General features: G+C 38.3%; 2 protein-coding genes across 8 annotated transcripts in view; both read left to right on the plus strand.

Annotated features, from left to right (window-relative positions):
- The window catches only part of ACSL1 (acyl-CoA synthetase long chain family member 1), a 38,333-nt gene extending 24,342 nt beyond the window's left edge, over window positions 1-13,991 (plus strand). For all 3 annotated transcript variants that reach the window (XM_005517660.3, XM_014261729.2, XM_014261743.2), the window contains 12 exons: window positions 685-758; window positions 1,517-1,594; window positions 3,881-4,015; window positions 5,631-5,765; window positions 6,505-6,600; window positions 7,618-7,690; window positions 8,359-8,447; window positions 10,786-10,902; window positions 11,264-11,407; window positions 11,905-12,006; window positions 12,108-12,179; window positions 12,377-13,991. In XM_005517660.3, coding sequence (XP_005517717.1) covers window positions 685-758; window positions 1,517-1,594; window positions 3,881-4,015; window positions 5,631-5,765; window positions 6,505-6,600; window positions 7,618-7,690; window positions 8,359-8,447; window positions 10,786-10,902; window positions 11,264-11,407; window positions 11,905-12,006; window positions 12,108-12,179; window positions 12,377-12,517 — 1,256 coding nt within the window. In that variant the 3' untranslated portion in view covers window positions 12,518-13,991. The remainder of the gene's footprint in view (window positions 1-684; window positions 759-1,516; window positions 1,595-3,880; window positions 4,016-5,630; window positions 5,766-6,504; window positions 6,601-7,617; window positions 7,691-8,358; window positions 8,448-10,785; window positions 10,903-11,263; window positions 11,408-11,904; window positions 12,007-12,107; window positions 12,180-12,376) is intronic.
- Window positions 13,992-15,614: 1,623 nt separating this feature from the next.
- On the plus strand, window positions 15,615-26,751 carry CENPU (centromere protein U). 5 transcript variants are annotated; one of them, XM_014263264.2, is made up of 12 exons: window positions 15,615-15,871; window positions 15,983-16,051; window positions 17,404-17,521; window positions 18,898-19,027; window positions 19,332-19,422; window positions 20,464-20,536; window positions 21,555-21,672; window positions 22,051-22,129; window positions 23,129-23,176; window positions 24,270-24,331; window positions 25,535-25,691; window positions 26,348-26,748. In XM_014263264.2, exons 2-12 carry the CDS (start codon window positions 16,001-16,003, stop codon window positions 26,483-26,485), a joined length of 1,065 nt encoding a protein of 354 aa, XP_014118739.2. In that variant the 5' UTR covers window positions 15,615-15,871; window positions 15,983-16,000; the 3' UTR covers window positions 26,486-26,748. The 5 variants fall into 5 exon arrangements, with proteins under 5 accessions (XP_014118739.2, XP_087912864.1, XP_087912867.1 ...); XM_088056738.1 differs by having other exon boundaries at window positions 15,615-15,864; XM_088056739.1 differs by having other exon boundaries at window positions 15,617-15,706; window positions 26,348-26,749.
- Window positions 26,752-26,810: the final 59 nt, after the last annotated feature.

Below are 26,810 nucleotides of genomic sequence, written 5' to 3' on the forward strand. Positions count from 1 at the left end.
GGGAGGTAGATTAGCTTGCCAAGAAGACCCTAAAAACAAGCTCTTTCCCTTTGCTGAGATGAAGTTACAGCTTTATTTCTTGGGATCCTTTGGGGTGAGATGCAGGAGGGAAAGAGCAAGAGGTATGGATAAAAAGTCCTTTTTCAAGGCTGGGGAAAGGGGTGTGGGGGATTTACACAACCAACAAGGGGAACTGGGGAGAACAAGATAAGGGAAAGAACTTACAAGTCTACGTTAAGGGCTCTGCATCAGACTTCAGACTATCAATTCTTCCATAGTATTTTTTTTACTTTATCAGCAAAGTTGTTCCATAGGTCTAAGCAACCTTGCTGTAAGACCAAAACAGACTGTCTAGATGCCACTTGCTTGACATTTGTGAAATTCATATCCACTAGAATGGAGCATAAGGAAAGAATACAGCAGCAAGCAACATCTTTTAAAACAGATGTGAGAACAGAAATTAATCTGAATTTGGTAGCTGCATCTTTGGGTTCCTTAAAAAGTTATAAGACTTTATCACAAACTGATTACTTAACTGTTGCCAGCTGTTCTTGACAGAATTTTAATTGATACACAAATAAGTGTATTAATATCAAAGAACGCTATCACATTAGTTTTGCCTCTGCTACCTTAATTTCAAGGATCTAAATTTCACTGTTGAATCCTGATGTCTTTCTTCCTTAGGAAACCCTAAAGGAGCTATGATCACTCATCAAAACATAGTCAGCAATGCTTCAGCTTTTGTGAAAACTACAGAGGTAAACTGAAAAGATAAACATTGTGTTCTTGCTTGGGGAGAAATAATCTCATGATCAAAACAAATACTGAAATCTCTAACTTTGATCTTAAGCTTTACTAAGATCCAAGTGAAAATGTAACTTGACAGTGCCCTGTGCCCACTAGTCAGAAGTCAGTGTTTACTGGTTATTCTGTCAGGGTCAAGAGCCCAACAGATTTCCAGTCTGTTCTGATGTAAGCAAAGTGATATAATGATCCTGATGTGAATGTACATTACATTCTGCCATGGGCTTATAGTGTTTTTCATTAGTGCAAGGAGTACTGTTTTTAAATTAAACAACTGTCTCACAATTAGCTCATGTGAGGTACTTTTGATATTAACCTTAGGGTAAATGGGATAAACAAACTTACTAATCTAAGATGAAAGTGCATTTTTTCAAACCAATAGTATTTTAATCTCTATTGCTCCCCTACTCTCCCAATATATGTAATGGAATTCTGTGATTTCTATCAGAATTTCTCTTCAGAATTCTATGTATGACAAGTTGTAATAATCTAGTCACTGTACTCAATTCAAAAAGATTGTTTCTGCTGTGTGTCTTTACTCATGCTAGTAAGTCATTGCTGGTAATTTTTTAATGAAAGAAAGACAAAGAAGCTTCATTACAAACAAAACTGAAGCAGGGGCTGTGCTCTAGAGTTCAGATGCTAGATTTTATGGTTTAACTTGGGCAAAATAGAGACTCAATGAGAATTAAACTTTTGCTAACACTTCCAGAAATCATTCACACCTTCCACTGATGATGTTCTGATATCATTCCTGCCCCTGGCTCATATGTTTGAGAGAATTGTTGAGGTAAGCATCTGTTTGTTGTACTAAATTATTGAGAAGCTTACTTTTCTTACAGAATGCATGCAGGTGAAACATGGTCTTCTTTCTTGACTCTTGCAAATGTGTGTCAAAGCTTGAAATAAGGCTCAGGAAAGCAGTATCCCATAAACAGTCCATAGTGAACACTAGACTACTGGTTTTCATGCCAAAATATAAACATTAACCTTAGAGCAAGGGTTAATAAGAAATTGGTTTACTAGAACATGAGGCAATTAGCACATGTACACTAGAAATTCCTCCAATATAGTTAGTGCATTATTAAAAATCCATGCCATTTTTTAGTCTGCAAACTTCAAAAATTTGTTTTATAAGGAGATACCTTGTTTGCTTACATAAAACTAATTTGAAGTCACCATTGCTTTCAAGAAATTTCAGCAAAGAGGAAGGGATTTTGTTTCAGTGGAATTTTCTTCCAGGAAATGGAAGTGGCTTTTAAAGCCATTTCAATGACAAACTTAGAAGTTCTCTTGGATCACTTGTTTTACCATATAGCAAAATCTGAGGCTTAATTTTTAAGAATGAGGGCTGCGGTTGTATTAATGCTGGCAGTCTTGAAGACCTCTGGGCCCATTTTGGGTGCTATGCATTATTGAATGGATGCAATTTCCTTGTGCCTCTACAATATGTAAGAAGTTCATGTATTAATTACTTCACTTGTTGAAGTTGAATTAACACCTTTTCCTCGGGTGAGATTGCAAATACATATGTTGAAGGTTTATAGAGGGAGCGGAGCATCCATGCAAGCATGAAAAGGCATATGAAGCCAGAAATTGTTCTATGACTTCCATGAGGAATCCTTACTTTTCTACTGAAAGTGTGTGTGTGTATATATATATACACAAAAATGTATATATTCATATGTGTGTGTATATATATATATGCTAGAGAGATTTGGAATAGTACACAACTGAGGTCTACAGGTGCCCCTGGGCATTCAGTACTTTTTCTTCCTGGTCACCTTGACATCAGTTGTACCTCAGTGTCTATTTTAACTCCCCTGTCTTGCACCAGAACATACAAGCTCTGTAGATGACAGCTCTGCTCTTGATTATGCAGCAGAAACAAGATAGGAACTTGGATTTTAAAATAAACAATGAAAAGACTGTTTGGATTGCAGAATTGCTCTGCTGGTTGAGGCCTGTACAAAATAAGCGGTGTAGCTGCCTGCATAAGAAAATTAACCAAGACATTACTGGTGGAAAGGAGAAAAGATTTCTTGCTGTTTGGGGTAGATATGAACACAGGCTTTGTGAGAACCAGTCTTTACAGTTGTGTTTTAAAGCTGATGTTTCCTTGGATTTAGCATCATATGCAAGTTAGAGGATCAATGAACTTGACTTGACAAACATGTTCCCACCTAGTAAAGGCAGTTGCTGCTTAGTCCATATGGACTGATATATTTGCTGCTTTTAGCAGATGGTGGCAAAATATAGGTGGATGGGGAAAGTGACACTTTAGAATGTCTCATGCAGCAAATAAGAGGATGGGTAGTAGGGAATGAAGGGGTAGGTGTTACAGAGGAAGCAGAATAAATAAAAGCAGGTAGTTGTAAACACAAGAAGAGAAATGTTAAGAAGTAAAAAAAAAAAATAGGAAAATAAAGGGAGGGGTATAAGGTTGGTGGTGAAGCTTCTAGACAGAAAATATACAACACAACAGGATTAAGTCTGCCTAACTTTGTGTCTGAAGTGATGCAGAAATAAGCTCTGGTTCTTATAGAATCTTCTAAATAGCATCTTGATCACTTAAGAACCTCTGCTCACATCAGTCCTGTGAATTGAGAAGGAAAACCAGAGTGCAAGGAGGGGAAATGAAGTAGCGCAAGACAGAAATCCTCACTGGCCTAGTAAATAGCATGTGCTGACTATAAACACAGAATTTCTAGGTATTAAGCAGGGGAAAAACAAGTCTAATATTTTTAAATAAGTTTGCCAAATATTTCAAAGGGAAAAGCTCTCTTTTCAAGTTTTTTGCTACCTCTTGACTCAGTGGTATTGCCTTATTTGACCAACTGCCCTTTTTTGGATCAAGGCTTTTAGTCTAAGCTTGAAAGTCTGGTTTGTGTACACCAGATATGTCTTGCTACTTAGTCTTTTTAGTGCCATCTTAAGAGTGTGAGAATGGTGCAAAACTAGTCCAGAAGTTGAGAGGATTTAAGGCTGATCTACACTGCATGGGACTGTCATCCATACAGAGCTGGAACACATTGTACCTTCTGCGTTTTCAGAGTGTTTACTTTTTTTCTAACAGTGTGTGGTTCTGTGCCATGGAGCCCGGATAGGATTCTTTCAAGGGGATATCAGGCTACTCATGGATGATCTAAAAACACTTCAGCCAACTGTATTTCCTGTAGTACCAAGACTGTTGAATAGAATGTTTGACAAGGTAAGTTTACAGGCATGAGTGCAGACTTTCAAGAGACTCCATAAAGTTTGTGCTGCCTGAGTAGGAGTAACTACTGTGCCCTGGGATATCAAATTGGCATGCTAACAAATGTGTATATTGCTTTCTAAAAGAGAGCTTAAAGTACTGAGAATAGTACTGGTTGCATTAAAACACTTTCAGGCAGCAAATACCAGTGTTGAAAAAACTGACTAGGGGACTTGATTCTCTCTATCTTGATTAATGACTTAGTGTTTTGCTCTGAGCAAGTTATTTAAGTCTAGTCTACAACACAAAAATGAGGCTTGGCATCTGCATGCCACGCTTTTAGCATCTGACTCATAGAGTGGAATTTGCAAAGCAAGGTCAGGTGTTTGCCTGTGTTAGCACGGACACATACAAATTTCCTACATGGCTGCCAGTGTGCCCTAGCTGGGAGAACTGTAAACCAGCCAATTAGGAGTGCTGCAGAGAAGGTGTGTCTGTAGCCCCATTCTCCTGTGTGTGCTGCTTGCCTGCTCAGGGTCATCTGAGATAGGAATTTGGAAGTAGATTCTTTCTTGAACTTCTTATTTTAACTGGCCTTTTGTATATATGTGTAGATATGTATATCCTTCTAGGATACAGCCAGGGGAGCTAAAGGATATAATAAATCCTATGACTGTTAAAGAAATGGCAGAGCTGTCTATGCTGTCTTAGCCAGGACATTTCTCTGACCATGAGGCTAGTGGAGCACCAAGTAACACAAGGTCCTGTTTGGCTCAATAACAAATAGTGCAGCTGGAATCCATTTGAAGGGGAAGAAAACCTGAGACCAGCTTTTAGTACTTAAAATGTAGCTCCTTATTCTGCTCACACATTCTCTGAGTTTGAGAAGCAAAGTTAAGGCTTGGGACTTGTTCTCATGATTTCCTCTTGCTTGTTTAGTCTGATGCCCTGAGGCTTGCCACCATTTCAACCTCACCCACCCTTGCAGTAAGGTAGCATATGAAGCCAGCAAGCTGGGGAATTGGCATGGCAGGGTGGCATAATGCTGCTGTCTGCATGCTTTCAGTCATAATGCTGAGTCTTCCTCTTTCAAAATGAATATACTAATGTGTGGGTTGCTGTTGAGTCTGCTCTCTGGCTTCCTGAGAACAACTAGAAGGAGCCTTTGAAAATTGATCTAAAGTGCAAATTTGTATATGCAAGACAGAACTCCATTTGGTGTTTCTGAAGTGACCTGCAGCTCCTCACAACACCCTGTGCTACATGATGTATTATGATAGGGTTCTTTTCAAAAAATGCTGAGGATTATGCTCAATTTGAATTTTGATGATACTAGAATAGAGAAGTAAACCATCCATTTTGATTCATACATTTTAATGAAGAAATTACTCATTGAAAGAACATCACACAGTTTGATGGATATCAAGAGTTAGTTAAGTGCTGATTTCAACTCTTGAATTGAGGTCAAAATAAAAATGCACAAGTATTTCTTACTAAAATTAAGATGCCTGTCAATAAAGGTTGTTTTAATTTATTTGGTTCTCACTGTTAAGAGTCTATGCATGCATATGTAAGAAAAAGGGAATGGTAGTCTATGAGGATTCTAACCATAGTTCATCTTTCTTAATAGATTTTTGGGCAGGCAGATACTTCATTAAAGAGGTGGCTGCTGGATTTTGCTTCCAAGAGGAAAGAAGCAGAACTCAGAAGTGGTATAATTAGAAATAACAGTTTCTGGGATAAAGTCATCTTCCGTAAAATACAGGTATGCTTGAAAACCTTGGAGTTGAACATTGAAGTTGTTGAATTTCATACGAAGAGTTATAATCTGGTATGGCTTTTTCACTGAATTAAGACTATCTGGCTACTCAGAGCAAAAATCAGAGCTGTCTTTCTGTTTCCAAGCTGATTTTTTTTCAATTCCTTTAGTTCTCATAGTATCAGCTAACTATTAAGGAAGTCACTCTGAAACAGTTTGGTGCTTCCTTCTTACCACTTTGAAAGCAAACATTGTCCTTCTGAAGGAAGAATGCTAAGTATGAGACAGCACCACCTGTAGCCCCCACTGTCTTCTCCTGGTTGGTCACCAGTAAGTCATGCCTGCTATTATATCTGACGCTCACTTGCTATGGCCTTAACCTTGGCTGTACAACATGCCTGTGTGGCTGCTTTTTATAGCATTCAGGATGTATGAGAAACTGATACAAGGCAGTTAAAAATAAAGCCATTGCTGTAAGGCCATGGCTTAAGCTCTTTTTTGCAGAGTCTGCATTGCAGTGACACCATGTGCAGATACTATATGTTTGAGATTCTGTATCTTCCAGCCATTAGTGAGACTAAAAACACTGCAAGAAAGACACCTTGCCATAGCAGACTAAACTTCTATTCTTGAACATGTGTGGGTGGCACTGTATGTGAGCAGTGGCTAAGGTTGTCATAGAAGATGACTCTGGAAGTTTTTCTAGAATGCTTTTGGTGTCCACAGTATCTTGTGTCTGTTGTAGGCAAGTTTGGGAGGAAGAGTGAAGCTGATGGTTACAGGAGCAGCACCTGTGTCTGCAAGTGTACTGACCTTCCTGAGAACAGCTCTTGGCTGTCAGGTGAGTTGCCTGGCCTTAGTCCTAAACCATAAATATTTTAGCACCTGGCTCCAGCTTTGTTAGAGCTTTTCTAGCAGTCTGATTATATGGATAACTCTTCCTAGTATTCTTGGAGACTATACAAGTGCATGCTTTTTTTCTGAGTTTCTTTCAGTCCCCTGAAATTTTTGTATTCATCCCAAAGTCTTAACTGGAGCAACCTGCTGACCTGTCTTAGAGGGAAGATTTTTTTTTTTTTTGTTGGGCTGCAGTAAGCAATAAATTACCTACTTTATTTAAGTTTCTGGAGTTTGCCTTGCTTACAGAAGTATTTGTAACTACTGTAGAAAATTTAATAATCAATGTGGTAATATTGAGGTGTTACTGTTTTGAAGATGAGGCTGGGGTGAATGCACACATTGAATTTATCTTCAGAGCCTCTTCAAAGTATGTGCTTTTGAAGGTAAAATTTGAACAAGAATGGCATAGAATAGAACAAATGTGTTGAAATTAAATAAATTTCAAGGATAGAAAACTAATACTGTAAAATATCAGGCTTCTATAATTTCTTGAAGTTTTTAGTAGTGTGCTGGTGTAACAATGTGTTTTGCACAGAAAAGGGAAGCCTGTCTTGTGTATAGCGATCACAGAGTGATGGGGCATAGGGATTCCATTTCTGGCTGTCTCAGACAAACCTATTTTTAAATTATGTGAATGAAGTCACTGCTAGTGCTATGGTTCTTCATTTCTTTCTTGCTTCCTCTGCTGTTTTCTGTTTTGATCTAAACAGGTGTCACATGCTGTGTGAAACTGAGTGAAACTTTTGAGTAAATATTGGAACTGAAGGTGAATATTAGCACTTAAAATTGCATATTGTGATAAAACTAATATTTCAAGTTTTTTTTAGAAGGTGCTGCTGAGAGTTTTAGTGCACTCAAATTTAAACAGTTAGAAGAAACAAAATAGTAATTGCATTTAAATGAAGAAACTGTGTTGAAAAGTAGTGGTCTTAGAATATATTTTGATTTCACCTTCTAGTTCTATGAAGGTTATGGACAGACTGAATGCACAGCTGGATGCTCCCTGTCATTGCCTGGTGACTGGACAGCAGGTATGATGTTCAGCTGTCTACTGGTCAGTTAAATTTTAGGATTACTGAAATTTTTAGAGGTCCCCAATTGCATCATTTAATCTTCAGTAACACCTATCACAACGGATATAGGTTTTCTTCAAGAGAAAATAAAAAAAAATGAAGGGATCCCTTGATGTTTTGACCCCTAAATAGCTATGTATGTTCAGTAATTCAAACTTCTAATAGGATTTGTTCTTGTAAGTTGAAGTAGCTTTAGAAGGGAGGTCATAGTATTAACCTTTGTAGTTTCTAGCAAACACGAATCTTCTGTGTAGAGCTGGAAATACAAATGGCATCTTTTGGTGGTGGAATCTAGAGTCTGCACTTCCCTCAGCTGTTAGCTCCCTAAATGAAGAGACGCTCCCTAGCATCTCTAGCTCCCTAAATGAAATAATCTTGCTAATGGAAACTATAGTGGCACTTCAGCTACTTAAATATGTCTGTAGAGTGAGGATCCTGATTGTAAGAAAAATCAAGTCTGAGTACATGGTTCAGCTTGTAAAATTCTTAGGATAGCTGAGTCCTGGCAAATTTAAGCTACCTGAAATCAGTTTTCCATCTTTCTTCAGTGTGTAAACTGAAGATTTTTTTTTTTCAGAATTTGACTAAAAAGCATCAGGCTATTGAAATTTTACTCTGTATAATAGGTCATGTTGGAGCACCGATGCCATGCAATATCATCAAGCTTGTTGATGTACAAGAAATGAATTACTTGGCTGCCAAAGGAGAGGGTGAGGTAAGTAATTTCAGAAAGTCAATATGAGCCTCTTGGAAATTTTGGAAAATGTTTATTTTTTTTGTTCCTGAAGTAACTGAGTTTTGTAGAAGTGCTAAACATGGCCTGCTACCTAAAATCTAAGATGCCTGCATGCAATACCAGTTAATGGTTCACAGATGGAAATCAGGAAATATGTGGGAGGGGAGAGGAAAGAGTTTATGTGGTAATCTGTTATCCCACAGGTTAACACATGGTTATGTGACCATACATAAGGTTGTATGATCAAGGCAACATCTTCCAGCTGTGGAATAGCTGGGAAGTATGGCCACCTACCTCATACTGCAGCTACCCTTCAGCAGAATGCTGGCAGAGGGCTTCCTTCACACTCCACTGCCAAGGGCCAGAGAACAGATGATGCCTATAGTCAGTCACCTAGCTTGTGATGTGTGAGATGAGGTAATTTAAAGTGTTTGGAAACTTCTAAGAGAAATTGAGATCAAGTGCCGTGAAGGTTGCTGATGATTTGTGATACCTGCCTGCACATTTTTCTGAACCTTTTATGCAGTCTGCACAAATAGAACTTGTATATTTTATAAAGTGCCTTTTGAGGGCTCAGCTTTATATGTGATGCTATATGCTTTCTTTTAAAGTATTTTTTCAAAATAAAGTACAAACAGTTTTAACTTTGCATGTACTTCAAACAGGTGTTCATATAGTAATTTATTTTCCCCGAGCTTCGAAAGCAGATTAACTATGGTGTCTTTAATACGCTTTCAAGAGGCTGTGGGGGCAGCTGAGGGAGTGAAAACTTAAAAATAGTTTAAGCAAGTAACTAATTTGTAGCTACAAAGGATTTATAATCTTTATTTGTTTTGGTTGTAATTTCTATGAGACTAGAGACAAATCATTTGCTTTAACTCCCAGAAATACTCAAGGATGTACTTAGTCTTGGTGGTGGGAAACTGCTTGCAAGTGAAGAACAATGTCAAAATTCTAATGTCTTGTGTATAATTCCATATTTAGTCTTCATCAGCAATTTTTGCTCCACTTTCAGTATATTCTTAAAGCTTGGTCTGCTAGAGAAGCTAAGTATAAATTCTTACAATAAGAAATAGTTAAATAGTTTAAAAAACCCTCCTAAAAGTGTTTTGCACTTAATGTGAGTTTGCTGCATTAGGAGTTACTTTAGACTTGAATAGAAATTGTAGCCCCTTAATATATCAGGTGCTATCTTAGTCTTTCAGGCCTACCTTCCTCAGTACAAACTATTCTAAATATAACAGAGTATTGTAACTTGCTTCAAAAAGTCCATGGCCATGGAATTGGCTCTTTATCTATTGGCCTAAAATAAATATTCTTATTTTCTGCTTTTCATCTGGTTTAAATATTTCTAGTCCCCTTCTCTGAGAGTAACCTTGCAATATTCCCTGCTCTGTTAGCCTTGCTTTTCACTTTTGCCAGTCAAGAAGAATAAATTTGTGAATAGAATTATATATGAGCATATGCAGATGAGGTCTTGTGCCAGCTAGCAGGATACAGATAAATGGTTGGCTGTGTCTACTGGGAAAAGCTGTCATCTACTGCCTTCCTGTGATCTTAGGAGCTGTGAAAAATTAACATTTGATTGGTCAGTCTTTGACTTGACTGGGACATGTAGAGTTCTGTTTTATTCATATCCTTCCAGACAAGGTCTGTTTTAGAACAGAAATGGCTTGCTTTGTAAAACATTACTTTGGTTTGGTCCCAAGTTTGGTACTTTCTCCATAAGGTCCTCAGAACCCTCACTAATATTCTGATCTCGCTCCTACTGACATCTCATGTTCATTGTATTGCAGTTCACCAGCGTGCTGGATAGGCACTGAAAGTTTTTCAAGAATCAATTGCTGAACTAGTAATTCCTTCTAGCCTAACTTTTGGACAACAGAAGTGCTTTTTGCTTGATACACAACTTCTTTTTTTTCTCCACTAGTTTTTAGCACAATGCCCCTGCTGTTTACCAAAGCTGAAATTAATGTGTTGCCAGGCTGAGAGATAGTATTTCTGGATCTAGCAGAACTTTTTCACATAAAGAAATAAAACCAAATTTTTTGATAGGTTCCAATTATTCAACTAGTGGGTAGGAGCACTGCTGCTAGACTGGAAGAGAATAGATCCTTCCAATTGCTTATTATTATATTTCATACCAATGGAAAACTTTAGGTCTCCAAAAACCATGAGTAGAATTTCTTGTACAAACACAAACTTCCTCTTGCCTTTTTTAATGGGGGTTGAGAACTATTGGAGGAAGCATTTGTTGATAGTAGTGATTGCTAACTTTCCTTCACTGTAGCATATATTAACAGATGGCTCTTTTCAGGTGTGTATTAAAGGGCTAAATGTATTTCGTGGCTATTTGAAAGATCCAGAAAAAACAGCAGAGGCTCTGGACAAAGATGGCTGGCTTCACACAGGAGATATTGGGAAATGGCTACCAGTAAGTTAACTTACATTACTGGAATGATGCTTTTATAGTTATTAACAGAAATTTGATAAATATATTAGAAAACACTTGGTATTGAACAGAATTAGTTAGGTGAAAGACAAGAATTTGTGGATAATCACTGTTGTAGCTGAATCTGTGTGCCTGGGCCTAAAAAAGTATTGACAGTGCCATTCCTGAGGCTTTCCCCAGTTTAGATTAGATGGAAACATAACCTGTTTTCTTCTAACATTAGTTTGACAGTTCTCTGGCTCTAGCATAGTTCTACTGTGCCAGTGTGGCATGCCTAAGGTATGTAGGTATGTAAGGTATACTTGAAGTATCTCCTCTGAGTGAAAGTTATTTCTGTCAACAGAATGGTACATTGAAGATCATTGACCGGAAAAAACACATATTTAAGCTAGCCCAGGGAGAGTACATAGCACCAGAGAAAATAGAGAATGTGTATCTGAGATGTGAAGCTGTTGCACAGGTGTTTGTTCATGGAGAGAGCTTGCAGGTAAGCATTTTTCAGGTAATTTTAAAAATGAATGCAAAAGGAGACTGCAGAAAAGTCTTCCTTTTCCCCAAGCTTTGGGACTGAAATTTAAATTTGTCCCATAAACTTTTATAATTATGCATTTTAGTTCTGATTGGATTCCAGCAGTCAGGTAGCTTATTTCTGGATTTAGTTTTACACCAGGTAGTGGAGCTGAACTAATTTGCATATTAATGACTGTATATAAATTGCTAACAGTGTCCTGTGGGAAAATCCAAAAAAACAAACAAAACCAGAAAAACCCCCACACACCAAGAAAGAACCTGAATACCTTGGGGGTTTTGTAAAGAGAAATGTGGGTCTTAATTCTTTCAGTTCAGTTCTAAATGTGCTTCCTATGTTCAGGTAGCAGAAAGCTGCTGACTTTACATCAGGATCAGAAATGCTCCCCAAAGAAATGTGTAGGAGCTAAAGTGTTGACTTAGGAATTTTTGTCAAGCTTTTTTTCTTTTTTTTAGGCCTTCTTAGTAGCTGTTGTGGTACCCGATCCTGATACTCTGCACAACTGGGCCAAGAAGAAGGGATTTGAAGGCTCCTATAAAGACCTATGCAGAAACAAGGCAAGGCATATCTAATTGAACAGTTAGCTGTTCTGCGTCAACTTTTTCAAGTTGCTCCTTATGCAAGCATGAAGCTGTACAATGTATTTCTGTATCCACAGGATGTAAAAAAATACATTCTGGAAGACATGGTGAGAATTGGGAAAGAATCTGGTTTGAAGTCATTTGAACAGGTATGATGCTTGTGAGAACCAAATACCTAATTCTTTGAACTTCTCAACACTAATATTATCTGATTCTTCAGAAACTGCTTTTAATTTGTCTGGAAAACTTCTCAAGCAATGGGCTTTGTCATGATGTCTGGGCAAGTTTTTAATAGTCTTGTCTATTTCAAGGAATACAGTTTAGCTAATGCCTTTTTATTTTCCAGGTGAAAGACATTGTCCTGCACACTGAAATGTTTTCTATTGAAAACGGCCTGTTGACACCAACACTGAAGGCAAAGAGACCAGAACTGCGAAAATACTTCCAGTCACAGATAGATGAACTCTATGCTAATACCAAAATGTAACTGCAAATGGAATGAGGAAAGTGGCACATGTCTGTCTACTGTTGGCCTTCATATCTGTATTTTGACTACAGCAAAAATAGGGAAGGAAACTGTGCAATCATTAACTTGTACAAAAATGGGTACTTGCCATAGGAACATTGAAGAAATGGAACACTGCCTTACTGTCAAGTCGTGTTGCATACTGTTTTTATGGTGACCTACAATTTCCAAAAAGAGCCTTAACTATAAATGGTAACTATATGTAAGTTATTAAATATTTCCTTGGTTGAAAATGGGACTCACCTTCACCAAGGAGCTAAGGTTTTATTGCCAGCATGTTTGCTGTCTGCAGTGTGTTTTGCAGTTGTCAATTCCACAAAGGATTTGGCAACTTTGAAAATGCCTCTAAGTATCTTGCATCCTCAGAAAAATTACTTAATCTGTTCAAAAAACCCCACCACCCAACCACTAAAAAACCCAAACCCTTACAGTTTGCATAGCTGGTATCACATCTTTTGTTAGTCCCAGTATTAACTGGGGCAAGGCATCTGAGCTGTATCTCCCTTCTACATCTGCAGCCGGTTATGGGATGTACTTCTATAAGGTAGAAGTCAGCACTCCACACAAAGAAGACTGATGAGTAGAAGTTCCTCAAAGTCTGCATATGGTGGTTCTGCACTGTGTGGATGCAGTTCATTCAGCAAGTATAGCCTTTGCTACATTAGCATGATTCAGGAGTGGCACCAGCCCTGTAACTCTGGCGAGAACACTAGAGACCTAAAAACCAAATCAGGAGGCTGGGCTATGGTAACAGTCAGGGTAAACACTGCACCTGTACCAGACACTTGTTTCCCTGTAATGAACTTGTATTTAAAATGCATTTTATAAAAATGTGCCAGGCCCTCTGTAAGTGGAAGAGCTTCTGACATAACCTCTGTTTTCTGTGCTTTATGTATGAGCCACTGAGTACTCTTCACCGAATAACAAAATAGGTCAGGTAGAATGTTTTTGCCTGATGCTTTGCAGCAATTGGAACTATTTATACATGCCAACAGAACTGTGTGTTGGCCCAGGATAGGCATTTGTTCAGGGATAAAAACCTAATTCCCAGATAAATTGCAAAATAATAACTAGTTATCGTTTGTTTGAAAAATCAGCAGAAATAAGCCTTATTACAGCATCAGTCTTTTGCTATCCTTAACAGAGTTGGTTTTGCATTAACATTCATTGCTGTTTTTTGAAAACGTGGATCTGTGTAAAATACAAGCACAACAAGGTTTGCACTAAGATTTGTGTGATTGTAATGCACTACTCTGTAGCATAATTTCATGTGTATGCAATTCAGGTACACAAATCCAAGTCAACTGTTAGAGCAGTAGTTTGTTACATTGAAATTCAAATGTTTGCTTAGTGTTGGCTATTTCTATGTTTTTTAAAACCAAAACAATTTTCAAAACCAATGAAGGAAACCAAAATAAATATTTCTTCATTTCAATGGTGTGATGTGTTTGTTTATCAAGAAAAATGCTGCTGAATAACAAGCCTGAGTGTAATATTCTAATTGACAACCTGTAAAACTCTGCTGCTACAGACATACTAAATATAGTACAAGTTGTATACACTTGTATTTTTTGTTTACACTTTTACTTTTGGAAAGTGACTTTTTATGTTTAAGGTGTTGGTCAATATTTGTAAGGAAAGGGTGCTGTTGTATGTAACTTGCTCTTTCAGTACACTACAAAGATGCAAATCTTCAATTTTTTTTTTTCCTTTTTCCTGACACTTGTGTTCTTACTATTATCTCAAATTACTTAATTGAAAGGTAGTTTTCTGAAACTCTACCTGGGTGGTAGTGGATTTCCTTATTCCATGCATTTATTAAATCCAAACATCCTCGGGGTACAGCTGGAGAGATTTCAGGGATAGTTTTACCAAACCAGGGTGGAGAAAGCACCACCACCCAGACACTATTTAAAATTCCATGTGACTACAGATGTCAGTGCAAGATACTAAGCAAACTTCTGTTCCTAGTCACTGTAGAGTTTCCCCTCTTAAGTAATTTTGTATGTTCCTTTATTCCATAGTGAAGGAAACCTAAACCAAATTTGTCAATTAATTAAATAACACACTCAAATCAGTGTGTGTATGCTGCCTGGAAAGGCAGGGAAGTGTCACTCTGTCTCATACTGGAGAGAGAGCTGAGAGATTGATGAGAACGGGATCTAAGGTTTATGTTCTTAACAACATTCTATTTGAGAAACCTTTCTGGAGAAGCCCTCTATCACTACAGAAACAAATTTGTTTGTCTTATTTGTGGCTCAGGGGGCTGGGTGCTATAGCCAGAAAAATACTCTAAAAAAGAACTTACCACCTCATAACCTGAAGTGATTATTTCACTGTTTTAGTATATTTTTCTGGCTAAAGCCAGAGAATATCACCACTACCAGTGTATAAAGAGGTGTGATATCAAAATGGCCCCTCCAGCTGACAAGACAAATATTTGAATCTCCTCTATCAATTTAATTGCCAGAGATGAAACTTAAAATTTTCGAGCTAAAGAGCCTACTTCTTTTGTTTGTTTGGTACGCTATTAAAGCAAGTTTTATTTTGTGCTGTTCAAATCAATTTGCTGTTAAATGTGCTGTCTCTGACCACAGCTTGTACTTTATCTTTGCAGAAGCGATCTCTTTCGCTTGCTTTTCCAGCTGCACAGCATTAGTTAAAGGGAAAGGGAGGGGAGAAGAAAAGGGGACGTTCTTGTGGTTTGTTTTTTGTATTTAATCAGAGCCATTCACAGAAAACTACGGAGGAGAGCGCTGGTTCGGTGAATTCTTCGGACGCTGAACTGACTCCAGCAGGACGAGCCCGCCGCTGGCCCGCCGCTGGCCCGCCGCTGGCCCGCCGCTGGCCCGCCGCTGGCCCGCCGCTGGCCCGCCGCTGGCCCGCCGCTGGCCCGCCGCTGGCCCGCCGCTGGCCCGCCGCTGGCCCGCCGCTGGCCCGCCGCTGGCCCGCCGCTGGCCCGCCGCTGGCCCGCCGCTGGCCCGCCGCTGGCCCGCCGCTGGCCCGCTTCCCGTTCCGGCCGGCGGCTCCTCCCCGCCCCTCCCCTTCCTTCCCGCCGGCGGCGCGCGCGGTTCCAAAGGCGGCGGGAAGCGGGAGGATCCCTGAGGGGCCGGGCCGGAGCAGACGGGGTCCTGCGGCAGCGGAGCCGCGGTACAGGCGTGAGCTACAGCGTCGCGCTTTATCTTCTTCATATGCCCGGCTCACTGATACGTGCTGCATACATCCGTCATCCGTACATAAATAACCTCTACGTCGGTCTGGGCTGAGGAAGTGGGCTTTACCGCTTTTGGAGTGAGCTGGCCATAACAGTATGAAGTAACAAAAATAGTTTGAACAAAGATTTCCCGTTCTCTCCCAAGTACAGACGTTAAGAAAGGCGATTGGTATCTTTTTCACTAACTTCGTCCTCGGTTTTGTATTCTGCAGCATATACTAAACAGCAAAATGTCCTCAAAGAAGAAAATAAAGAAGAATCATACCAGCTACAAGCTAGAGGTAAGTTTCGCTAGGTTGGGCAGAATCCAAACAGCCAGTATTTTGGTTTTGTAGAGAGAGTGTTCAAAGGAGGGCAAGGTGAAGGGCCTTGAGCGGAAGCCGTGTGAGGAGCGGCTGAGGTCCCTTGGTCTCTTCAGCTGGAGGCTGAGGGGAAACCTCATCGTGGTCTCAGCTTCCTCACCGAGGGGATTCCTGGAGCAGACACTGGCCTCTTCTCTCGGTGACCAGTGAGGGGGCCAAGGGGAGTGCCTGAAAGGTTGAGGTTGGATATTAGAAGTTCTTCACCCAGTGGGTGGTTGGGCACTGGACCAGGCTCCCCAGGGAAGTGGTCGCAGCAGCAGCCTGACAGAGCTCAAGGACTGTTCGGACAGTACTCTGTGACTCTTGGGGTGTCCTGTGCAGAGCCTTGTGGATCCCTTCCAGTGCAGGATATGCGGTGATGCTGTGTTGTGCTACTGTGCAGTCGAGGCATTGTCTCTGGAGATGGATGCATAGGGGTTAATGCAGGACTTGCTTGGCACTGGGAACTGCTGTGCAGTCCCTGCTGGGACAGGCTTGGGGTGCTGGTGTGGGGTTTTCTTTTTCATTTTCGGAGTAGTGCAAAATGGAACATTGACTTTCAAACAGGCAAAAGTTTAAAAACAATCTCATAAAAGACAATTTGTAGAAAAAGTACTTTATGTGTATATTTGATCCTATAATAGAAATGCTGGGGCACTGCTAAGCACTGATAAAATTAAAAAGCCACAGAGGTCAGTCTTTTCTGGTTACAATTCACCCTACAAGTACACACAGAAATTAGTGAGGAAAGTCACTTGTACATTTTGTGAATGGCACACAACTTTTTCCACAACTGTTTCATAAACTTGTGTCATTCTCCCTTACCCTTCTGCTTTACAGAAGTGTCTCTGTAATCCTTGATTTATAAATTCCACTTTAGTTTTTCAGTTTCTTAAGATGAAAGTAGTTAAGTTGGAAAAGGGAGGAAATTTCTGGGATATAGAGATGAAAGAAGAAATATTTTAACGCTTGAAAAGAAAAAGACTACAGATCATAGAAAGCAGGTATTGGAAGGTTGTAATATTTCTAAGCTTGTACACTTTTATGAAATAAGACAAACTTGCAGTAGAACACAGTATCAAATAGCAGAACATACACATTTTATACCATCACTTCTCTTAGGGGAAAAACCCCATAGCCTGAGACAAAAATATGCTTCAAATCCTTATGCTATAGCTTAGGAGTCAATATGGTTCTGGTTAAGTGTATTTCTAGCCAAATGATCTTGAAATTCATTGTCATTTAATCTCAAAAAGCTGCATAAACTGGCTGTTAATTTCATACCTATCCAGAAGCACAAAGCCAGCTCCAATCTTCGTGGGAAATCACTTTCACTTGAGGAGCCAGATGTCTCAAGGATATTGAAGGTAGCAGAAACAAATCAACTTGAGGACCTTAATGATTCCTTTGGTTAGTATTATCTTGAATGTCATTTAATGTATGATTTTCACAAACCAACCACATGGGCAGAATACTTCAGGTGCTTACCTAGGAAAAGGTTTTGGTTCTTTGCAAGAGAAAGTAATGGAGAGGACAGACAGATGGGATTTTTGTGTTATTTTCTATAATTTAGGAAGTAACAGGAATAATACTGTAGTATGTGCAAATAAAAGTCAGTGGAAAAATGCCAGCTATTCCACGTTTATAGTTTGAATGTAGAATTTCACATATCATAATATTGCAGTTGTGCAATAACATACAGTTAAAAAACAAAGTTCAATATCTTAATTTATTCTTTATTACATTACACAAATTATGAAGTGACATTTTTGCCATTGTAAGAGTATGCATGGCAGGAAAGTTGGACATTTGCAGTTGTTCTGCCACTTTCAGATGTTACTTAAAAAAATAACATTAAGCCATACAATTTTTGGTGAAGGATTAAAACCTCTTCCATGCTTTATATTTGACTTGTGTAATGAGGCCTCAATACACAGGAAAAGAATCACTATAGATGGCGTAGGTGCTCCTCTGTGTGGAGTCCTCTGCTATATCTTACCTGTACATTTTTTATTATTTTTAAACCAGTGTAATTAGAAGCTGTAGAGAAAATGTTAAGAGCTGTTTCTCAACTGTAATAGTTATTACTCTGAGAAAATTATGGAAATATAAATGTAACTTGGGAATAGCATTGACAATGAGCTATAAAAAACAATTTAGCAAAATGAAAAGTTCTTTTCCTTATTTCTGTGGTTTGTGTTTAGACTGCAAAAAGGATTCCCGTTGACACTAATGTAACACAAAAGTTTTGTGGCAGTGTGCTTGAAAAAAGAAACTTATACTGTGGAAGGCATACTAAAACCATCAATTTCTCAGAGTTCCAATCTATTTTGGTAGCTGCCTTCAAGAATTCTACATTTACAAATATTCTGTAGCAGCAGTAATTGCCTTCTCATAGTATCCACTAAGGCAGCTTAAAATCTATATTAAAAAAAAAAAAAAGAAAGTAGTTGTTTAATTGTGTAGAAGGTTAACGTATGCCATAGCGAAGAGAGACTTGAAAGAAACTGTATCAAGTATTCTGCTTGCTCTATGCCATGTGTACATGCTGAGCTACCTTTGGTTTGGGTTCATAAAGAAGTAGCAGGTGGATGAGTACAGAAACTATGAAACCTTTCATTATATGTTTTTTCATAATCCTCAAAAAATACTTGTAATGAGAACTTATTTTATTAGTTATCAAACGACAAATAGTCTAGCTAAATGTTTAATGGCTGGCAGAGCACTCTCTTTGCCTTAAAGGATGGGAGCAGTGTTCATACAGTTTATTTCTTTGTTCTTTATAGATCACCCTTTGCACAGTACTGCTGTGGATGCTTATGGAGAGGAACAGTCACAAAACGAGGCACTCAGTCAAGTTTCGGCACCACAAAGGCAAAACACAGACAGACGGTCTGGTGGAAAAAAAATAAAATGGTCAGAATTTAATTTAATCTTTAGATTTTTAGATTTAAAGGGAAAAGTGTTCTAGTTAAATTATATGTAACAAAGGAAATTATTTTTAAATATTATTATTTTTAAATTTTAGTATATTTCTTGTGTTAAATCAAATTTGGTTTAAATCTGAAATTGTCTTGCTATTTAATTCGAGCTAGAACTTTAATAGTACTTGTATGAAATATAGCTGTACAAAATGTTCCTCAAAACACAAGGTTTTGTGTATGTGGTTGAAGATCATCCTTCCTCAGAGGGTATCAGTGTATGTATTTTCTTTTCCCAGTAAAAAACCACATAGCTCAAAGCCCTCCGATGGTGATGTTCAGAAATTCAACACAGCTGATTCTGAAGAGGAAGCCTTTAAGGAGACTGTGGTACTGAAAAAGTTTCATGAGTGTTATCAGTCAATTTAATTTTAGTTTACTTCATGCCATGCCTGCATTAGAGGGTGTCTTAGTACTTAACTGTATCCGAAATAATCAGTCCTCAGAGTATTCCTGTGATGTGGCCAAGTGAAATGCTTAAAGCTACAAGTCATCACATCAACAAGGAATATTATTAGCCAGGTGTTCCTGGATCCTGTAGTCTCTTCTCTTGCTTGTTTGGGAGTATATTCTTATTTTTTTCAATTATCTTCCTCGAATCTAGAATATATGTTCTTGAGGAATGGCATACTAGATGTAATATGAATCCTTGGTACTTGTTTGGTATTGAAGCAAAACAAGTTTATGGGAAAATAATATTGATAAAATTAATTTTGAATATGTGTTAGAATTAAAAGCCATTCAGTTCTGAATTAGTGTTTTTGAACACTTACTCCACAATTAGTGTAATATGGTTTTGGCCCACTTAGCTGCCAGACATACACCAGGAGTCAACTGCAGGCTCAAGAAAGTAGCCTATGATAAAAGAGGTTGTGAAGTAGTTGGAACAAGTTTCTTATGTATTGAAATTTATTGGAATTGTACACTCAGTACAGTGTTAGTCTTCCATCAGCAGGCAGGATGCATGCAGAACCCTTGTACAAGTGCTGTTGTGGTTGTCACAAGGTCATCAAAGTGAAGAAAGGATTGGGAGAATGTGGGTGAAAAGGAATGTAAGCAGGCACTGTTGATAAGAGAAATGTTAATCCTGGGCAATGACTGTGCGGAGCTGAGGGTCCTTAAGCTCCTTAGCATGTCTCCAGCCCTGCCGCATGGCCAGTGGCTGATGGGTCAGTGGCCAGTGCAGTCAGGCAGTCACTGTCCTGCAGCAGTGACCACTGGGCTGGGAATGCTGGAACAGGCCAAAGGAAACGTTACTGAAGCTTCAGTCAGGAAATGCTTTCTGCATTCTGCCTAATTGTCATCTCGCAGGAGTTTAGATGAGTAAACCTAGGGTTTATTCTGGAAGTTAATCTGCTTTTTGTGTCACAGAAGACTCCAAAAACTACTCAATTCCAAGCAGAAGAGAGGCAGTCTTCAGAGGAGAATACATCAGATTCTTCTGGTAAAGTACACTTTTCAGAACCCTCATATAGCTTTTCTTCATCCAAGATCAAAGTTTTTCAATGGTTTTCATTTCTGGAATGTAGCAACACAGTGCTTCTAGAAATGGGAAGTTTCAGCTTCAGTTTTGGTATAAACCGCCCCTGCTTTGATCTCCATGGTTTGCATCCCTGGACTTGCCTGTTCTTCCCCTGAAGAGGTAAAGCATAGGTGTGCATTTTACCTCTAAGGAAGCCTGGTTTCCTTTGGAGGGAAGCCTGGAGTCATGGCTATGAAGCTGTAGGAGGTGTCAGTACATTCCTTGGTCTGGAAGCCTGGAGCAGCAGCTGTGGGGCAGAACTTGGAGTGCCCCTGACTGCACAGGACAGCAGTCAGTGTAAAGACCCTTGAGGCAGGGAGCTTCAAGACAGTGGCACTTGTCAGTAGGAAGAAACTGTTCCTTGTGTCATCTTGCTTCCTTTGAACAGAACCCCATCACATTTTAGTACTAGATTTACATTGGGGAGTGTGTGAAGAAATGTGGTTTAGCTTTTTGTGGAATTGGTTTATAATAATAATGCAAAATTTAAAGAAGTGTATTTGTGTACAGTGGGTTTTTGAGGCATATATGGTATTAATAAAAGAATGTGTACAAATATAAAAGCTCGTGATTCTTTGAGTAATGCAAGTTGCAGATTCAGGCTAATAGTTCTTTAACACAAAAAATCATGTCTATAGTACACTGTGTAGTTTAATACTTAGTTTACAGATGTGTTTCAGGGCTTGCTTGAATCCATAAAGAATAAGAATTAAGTAACATATCACTGATCATCCCAGTTCTAAGGTGTTCCCAGGTAAACCTATCACAGTAGCTCAGGCAAAGACAGATTAAATAATTCAAATATTCCTCTTCTCAAATTTCATGTTGAAATACTCATAACTTTTAGATGGTTATTTTGATGGTGGGCACAAGAGTTTTTCTATTGTTTTACAATGTGTACCTGAATTGTGCAGTGCTTATGTTCATTTTGTTGTTCCAGTGGATAGCCCACATTCTGTACAGGTTTGGTGTCCCAAAGAGCTGAAGAGATCTCCTAAAGATATTACAGAACTGGATGTTGTTCTGGCCAAAGTTGAGAAGATAGCAGCAAATTACAGGTAAATATTCTGCTTTCCCATGATTGGATATTCAAAGTTTTAAAAATAAATGCCTGTGGTTTTGCTAATGGGCTGTCCTTTAGGAATCAGTATTGCACGGTTACATTCTAATGTTAATGATTATTAAGTATCTGATACAAATATTTCTTCACATGTGATCTTGTCATGGTTTCCAGGGAATTGATATTTTTCCAAAAATGAACAGCACATCTCAACTGATATTTTTCAAGGTAGAAGTGAAGTTATTGCTAGTATATGAAAGATCTGCAGTTGTCTATCTGCTTAACTTGAGGTTTTATTTGTTACTCAAAAGAAGGGTTTTGGATGAGATTTCCCCTTTACTAAACCAAATGTGTTTTGTCCCTCTGACTTCTCCAGACAAAGCATAGAATCAAACACTGGCAGAAAGGCTATCAATGACTTCTGTTCTGCTTTCAAGGACCAAATCACTGATCTTGTAAGTACACCAGGAATAAAATCAACTTCGTGGTCAAAATACCTATGGTTTTATATTGCCCTTTACACATTAATTTTACAAGCTGTAAAAGTTTCCTATCTCTTGTCAGTATAAGTAATAGGAAAACACAATTTGTTGTGTGCAGGCTTTCACAAGAATTGCCTCTAGAGACAACACTGCTGTCACGCAAGTACTTTGCCAAATTGTCACCTTTTGAGAATAGGGAAGCATCCAATAATCTTGAAGTGTTTGTCATATCTAAATCATTATGTAGTAAAACTGGTGAGCTGCATAATTTAAATGAGCATACAGGTATATCAAACAGTTTTAAAATCTTATTGACTAGAATTTTAAAAGGTTGATTTAATTTTTGTGCTGTCTCAGTGCCTTCAGAGTAAGGCCTCTAACATATTCCAGGGAAAATCATCCTTTTTTAATTAACATTTTGAACATAACTGTAAGATATTCAAGTACCATCTGGACACAGTCCTGTGCCATCCTCTAGGATGACCCTGCTTGAGCAGGGAGGCTGGACCAGAAGACCCCTTGTGGTCCCTTCCAACCTGAGCCTTTCTGTGATTTATTGGCTGGAAAGATTAAGGTGATTATGATGAGTAAAATGAACTCAAAACTCTGCAGAAGTTGTGCCAAGTACTTAATGGCTGAGTACTAAAGCTGTAGTTCTGAGTGGTTCATTAGAAATAACAAGTGTTGGAATTACCAATTTTATACATCTATATGAAGGTATAGAAAAATTAAGGTAGGTATTATTACAGGAATTGGTACAAGAAGTATTACTTGCACTAACTCCTTTTGTGCAAGTGATTTTCCTCTGGAAGGAGAGAGGAAAGAATACACAACCGGTGATGTCCCTTTGAACCAGGGTTGTTTTTTTTTTTAATAAAAAAACAACTTTTTACATTATTCCAAAGTAATTCTTGCAGCCACGTTTTTAGGAGGAGAGTGATGAACTCAACCTGTAATTCTTCTTCTCTCTAGATAGCAGGAGTCCAGGAATTAAAGAACATAAAGAAAAAAAACGCTAAGGTAAATACATACATCCATATTAGCTAGATTGTACAGCATACAGTTGTGGGCATTGGAGTGTCAAGAACTTGACTGGAAGAGATAAAATAATTGACAAAAAGGTGTACTGCACTCAGAATCAACTGCACAAACAGAACTTAGGGAACCACCAGAGGTTTTTTGGAAAAGATCTGAGTAAATGTGATAGATAGCAAACTCCAGATGTATATTGCTATATGGTGTAAAAAGTATGAATGCACATTAGGATGGGTAAGATCTATGCATATCAATTACTCTCCTGGCTTATTGGTTTATTTTTTTTAATGAGTAATGGTGAGGCTTCTGGAGAGCCAGTTAAATGATGACAGCTAACATTAAAGAAACATAAATGAATATAAAATCTAGGAGAGCAGCAAAGATAGCAGCCTGTGAGGATAGAATTGGATTGCTTAATTTAAAAAAGGGAAGTCTCAGGCAGCTGCATTCCCTAAACAGAATTTTTCTTCAGAGGAAGACAGTTCCTCTCTTCATTTACAGTGAGTAATAGCCGAAAATGCAATGGGAATGTTGACAGAAGGAGGCACTAGTGTAAGGGCAGAAAAACATTGTAGTGGGTTCATCAGGGAGATGTGAATGCCTACAGAAGAGAGATTTAAGAGAAGCTTTGGCACTGTCTGGATTTCTGCCCAAATTAACATCTTCTGCAAAGTTTTCAATGGCAAAATAGCTTTAACAAATAGAGTCAACATAAAGCTTATCCTGGGAAGTAGCAATTAATATGCTGAAGTCTGGTTGACGTGAGGTGATACAGTAAACTGCTCCGTATGTAAAATGAAAATTCACAGCCACTCAGATTTATCCTTCTGTTTGATTGTAAATCCAATGTTTAAGAACAATTGTGGATGGAGATCAGAGTTTGACATTTTAAACAGCTTTAAATTGTTTAAAATACAGATGTAAAATATAGCATTTTATCAGGTCTGGTATCTTAGAATCTTCCACAATGACAACCAGCATAAAACCTCAGAGAAGAAAAGGGCAATGAGATTTGAGTTGCTTGCCTTTGAAGTTTTAGAAACTGTTTCACAGACTTTGCTCACTTTTTTTTTTTCAGGCAATAACAAACATCAAAAAGAAAAGGCAGCAACTGGTGCAACTCAGAGAAGAGCTAATTGGGTATGTTTCTAATGATGTACAATAATAGCCTGAAGAACTTAAGGAGTTTGGTATTTTGTAATTTGGAAGGGAAAGTAATTTTTTTTGTTCTCTCATTTTATTTTGATGAAATTACCACTGTCTTGCTTTTTGTTTTTACAAAAGCTCATGATAATCACTTCGTTACTTTTTTCAGTTTCCTAGACAGTCCTTCTTTCAAGTTCTCCTAGCTAACTAGTTACTGGGAGGGTGTTTCACACCATATGTTCTTAGGAACAACACCAGTGTTATGATTTGAATTTCAAAAGTGCTGGATCATAAATAACAAAGATGATAGAGGACTTGTTTGGTTTTGAGGTGGGAGATTGTATTTTACCTCTGCAGGTCAGCGGGTTTGTTTCCTTCTCATATGGCCACAAAATTCCCCTTCTCTAACTTGGCATTAATCTTAAGTGTCATTTATATACACAACACAGGAATCATGTGGTTGGAAGAAGGGTTGGAAGAACCATTAGACTTCCCCAAATCCCTTGAGCTGCTAGAGACAAGCTTTATGCTGAAGCTGCATTTAACATACACCCTGTAAGGTAACTGTAGGGAACCATGGGCTTGGATTCACAAAAACAGAGCCAAAACCTTTTCTCTATGGCCATGAGAGGTGCTTTTCTTTGTAGTACTGTGGACAAACTTTGCTCAGAGAACTATTTGAAGCCCCTGACAGCTGTCTTCACATTTTTATATGTTGTGTTTTAATCCTTTGATCATTTTAAGAAAGCTTTTCTTCTGCAACCCTGTTGGATGAAAACCACTGTTGGTGCTCATTTTTGGAGTGTTATTTTAATGGATCAAGCACTCCAGTTTATTTAGCAGAGGTGTAGGTAGTTTGTAGATCCTGAATATGCTTCAGCATAAGAACTGAACTGAGCTTGCAGGCAGGGGTGTGCAGAAGCAGAACACCTTGTATTTAAGAAACTACACTTAAAAACCTTAAATGCTTGAGAGTGGCTACATTGTCAGACTCAAAAGAGGGGTTTGGTTCTTTTTGGTGGATTTGATCTCATGCCTCTATTTAAGTAATATGCTTGTTCTACCTAAGCACTATTCCATAGTAACCTATGTTTCGTATTTCTGACCAGCCTTTTAAGAATTCCTTCAGAGGAAATAAGGTCACAGCTATTCATGCAAGAAATATGCAGATCTTGCAAAGTCCTGATCTTTTTTCAGAGCTGAACCACAACTGACACAACTACAAAGAGAATATGCTGAGGTACAGGAAAGGAAATCTTCCTTGAGGCAAACAATTGAATTAATTACTGATTTAAAGGAGATACAGCAAGACTGTTTGGACTACAGAGAAGAAAACCCTAAAGAAAAAGTGGAAGTAAGTACATATTCTGCCTGTGTTTCAGTTTTCTAAGTGTTTCTTATTTTAATTTATTAAATTTATTTATTTACATCTCTTAAGTTGCAGTATTCTGTTCATTGTCTTTGCGGGAACAACTTGAGAATCACTGCTGAACTGTAGTTTTTCTTTTGTGTTTTTGGTCTCATGTTAGAAACTGAACTATTGCAGAGAAGATTCTGTGGTGTTGCTCTCAGTATCCAGGAATTCAAAGGACATAGAAATGAAACAGTTGTCCTTAGTTGTAACTTCTTTATAGAAATTAAAGATTAACAGTGGGACAGAAGTAATTAATTTTTTGTGTTGTTATTGTTCAAAAGCAGGGAAAGCTCTGGCACTTCCATGTAAGATATTTAATGCTGAGAACAGTGCTGGTATTTCATGACCAGAGTAACATCTCATGTAGCCTTAGAACCTGTTCCTGTTTCCCAGGTATTTTCTATGGACAAGGCTTACACACCAGCCATGTGTAAGGGAAATCCTCACATTTTTAGAAGACTCTGATTTTGGCTGTTGTTCACTTTTAAAGGTCATGTTGCACCATTTTAGACAGAGGAAAAATAAATACTGATATGTAAGTGATCTTTCAAAGAGTTTAAAAATGTTGCCTTGTAATTTTATTTCCTTATCAACAGTATGGAATTTCCAGCCTCCCTGCTCTTCTGGTGGAGTCTCAGAGAATTCTAGGAGCAGAAAGGCACTTTGAGAGTATCAATATGAAACTGGAAGAAGCGCTGGCTGCAGAAAAAGAGCAGAGATCAAAGAAAAATTAAGTGTCTTTTTAAGACTTTCAGACATTCAGAAAGAACAGGTATTAGAATTGTCAGTGCTTAAAGCTTGTTTAATCATTGTTACTCTATTTTGTTTCAGTGTTTAAAAGCAGTCAACAACTTAGAGATTGTATCTTACTGTCAAATAGTCTCAGAATACCAATGAAAGGAAAAGACAACCACAGTTAATAAAACTTTCCTGTACTCTGAACAATGTTGGGTGTTAATCTTGTGCTATTAAAATAATCTTGAGCAGAATATATTTGTAAAGAGACTCTGGTTGAACAAAGATGAATAAACAAATCTTTTTATTGAATCTCCATTTGAA

Source organism: Pseudopodoces humilis, chromosome 6 (genome assembly GCF_049639895.1).
Source record: "Pseudopodoces humilis isolate 2021_Gansu_Grassland_sample_001 chromosome 6, ASM4963989v1, whole genome shotgun sequence".
Taxonomy (NCBI): domain Eukaryota; kingdom Metazoa; phylum Chordata; class Aves; order Passeriformes; family Paridae; genus Pseudopodoces; species Pseudopodoces humilis.

What these genes read in the sequence shown, in the direction of transcription:
- CENPU (XM_014263264.2), top strand. Translation starts at nt 16,001, where the DNA reads ATGTCCTCAAAGAAGAAAATAAAGAAGAATCATACCAGCTACAAGCTA. An exon ending in AGGACCAAATCACTGATCTT is followed by an intron (nt 22,130 to 23,128) that starts GTAAGTACACCA and finishes TCTTCTCTCTAG; the next exon opens with ATAGCAGGAGTCCAGGAATT. An exon ending in CTCAGAGAAGAGCTAATTGG is followed by an intron (nt 24,332 to 25,534) that starts GTATGTTTCTAA and finishes ATCTTTTTTCAG; the next exon opens with AGCTGAACCACAACTGACAC.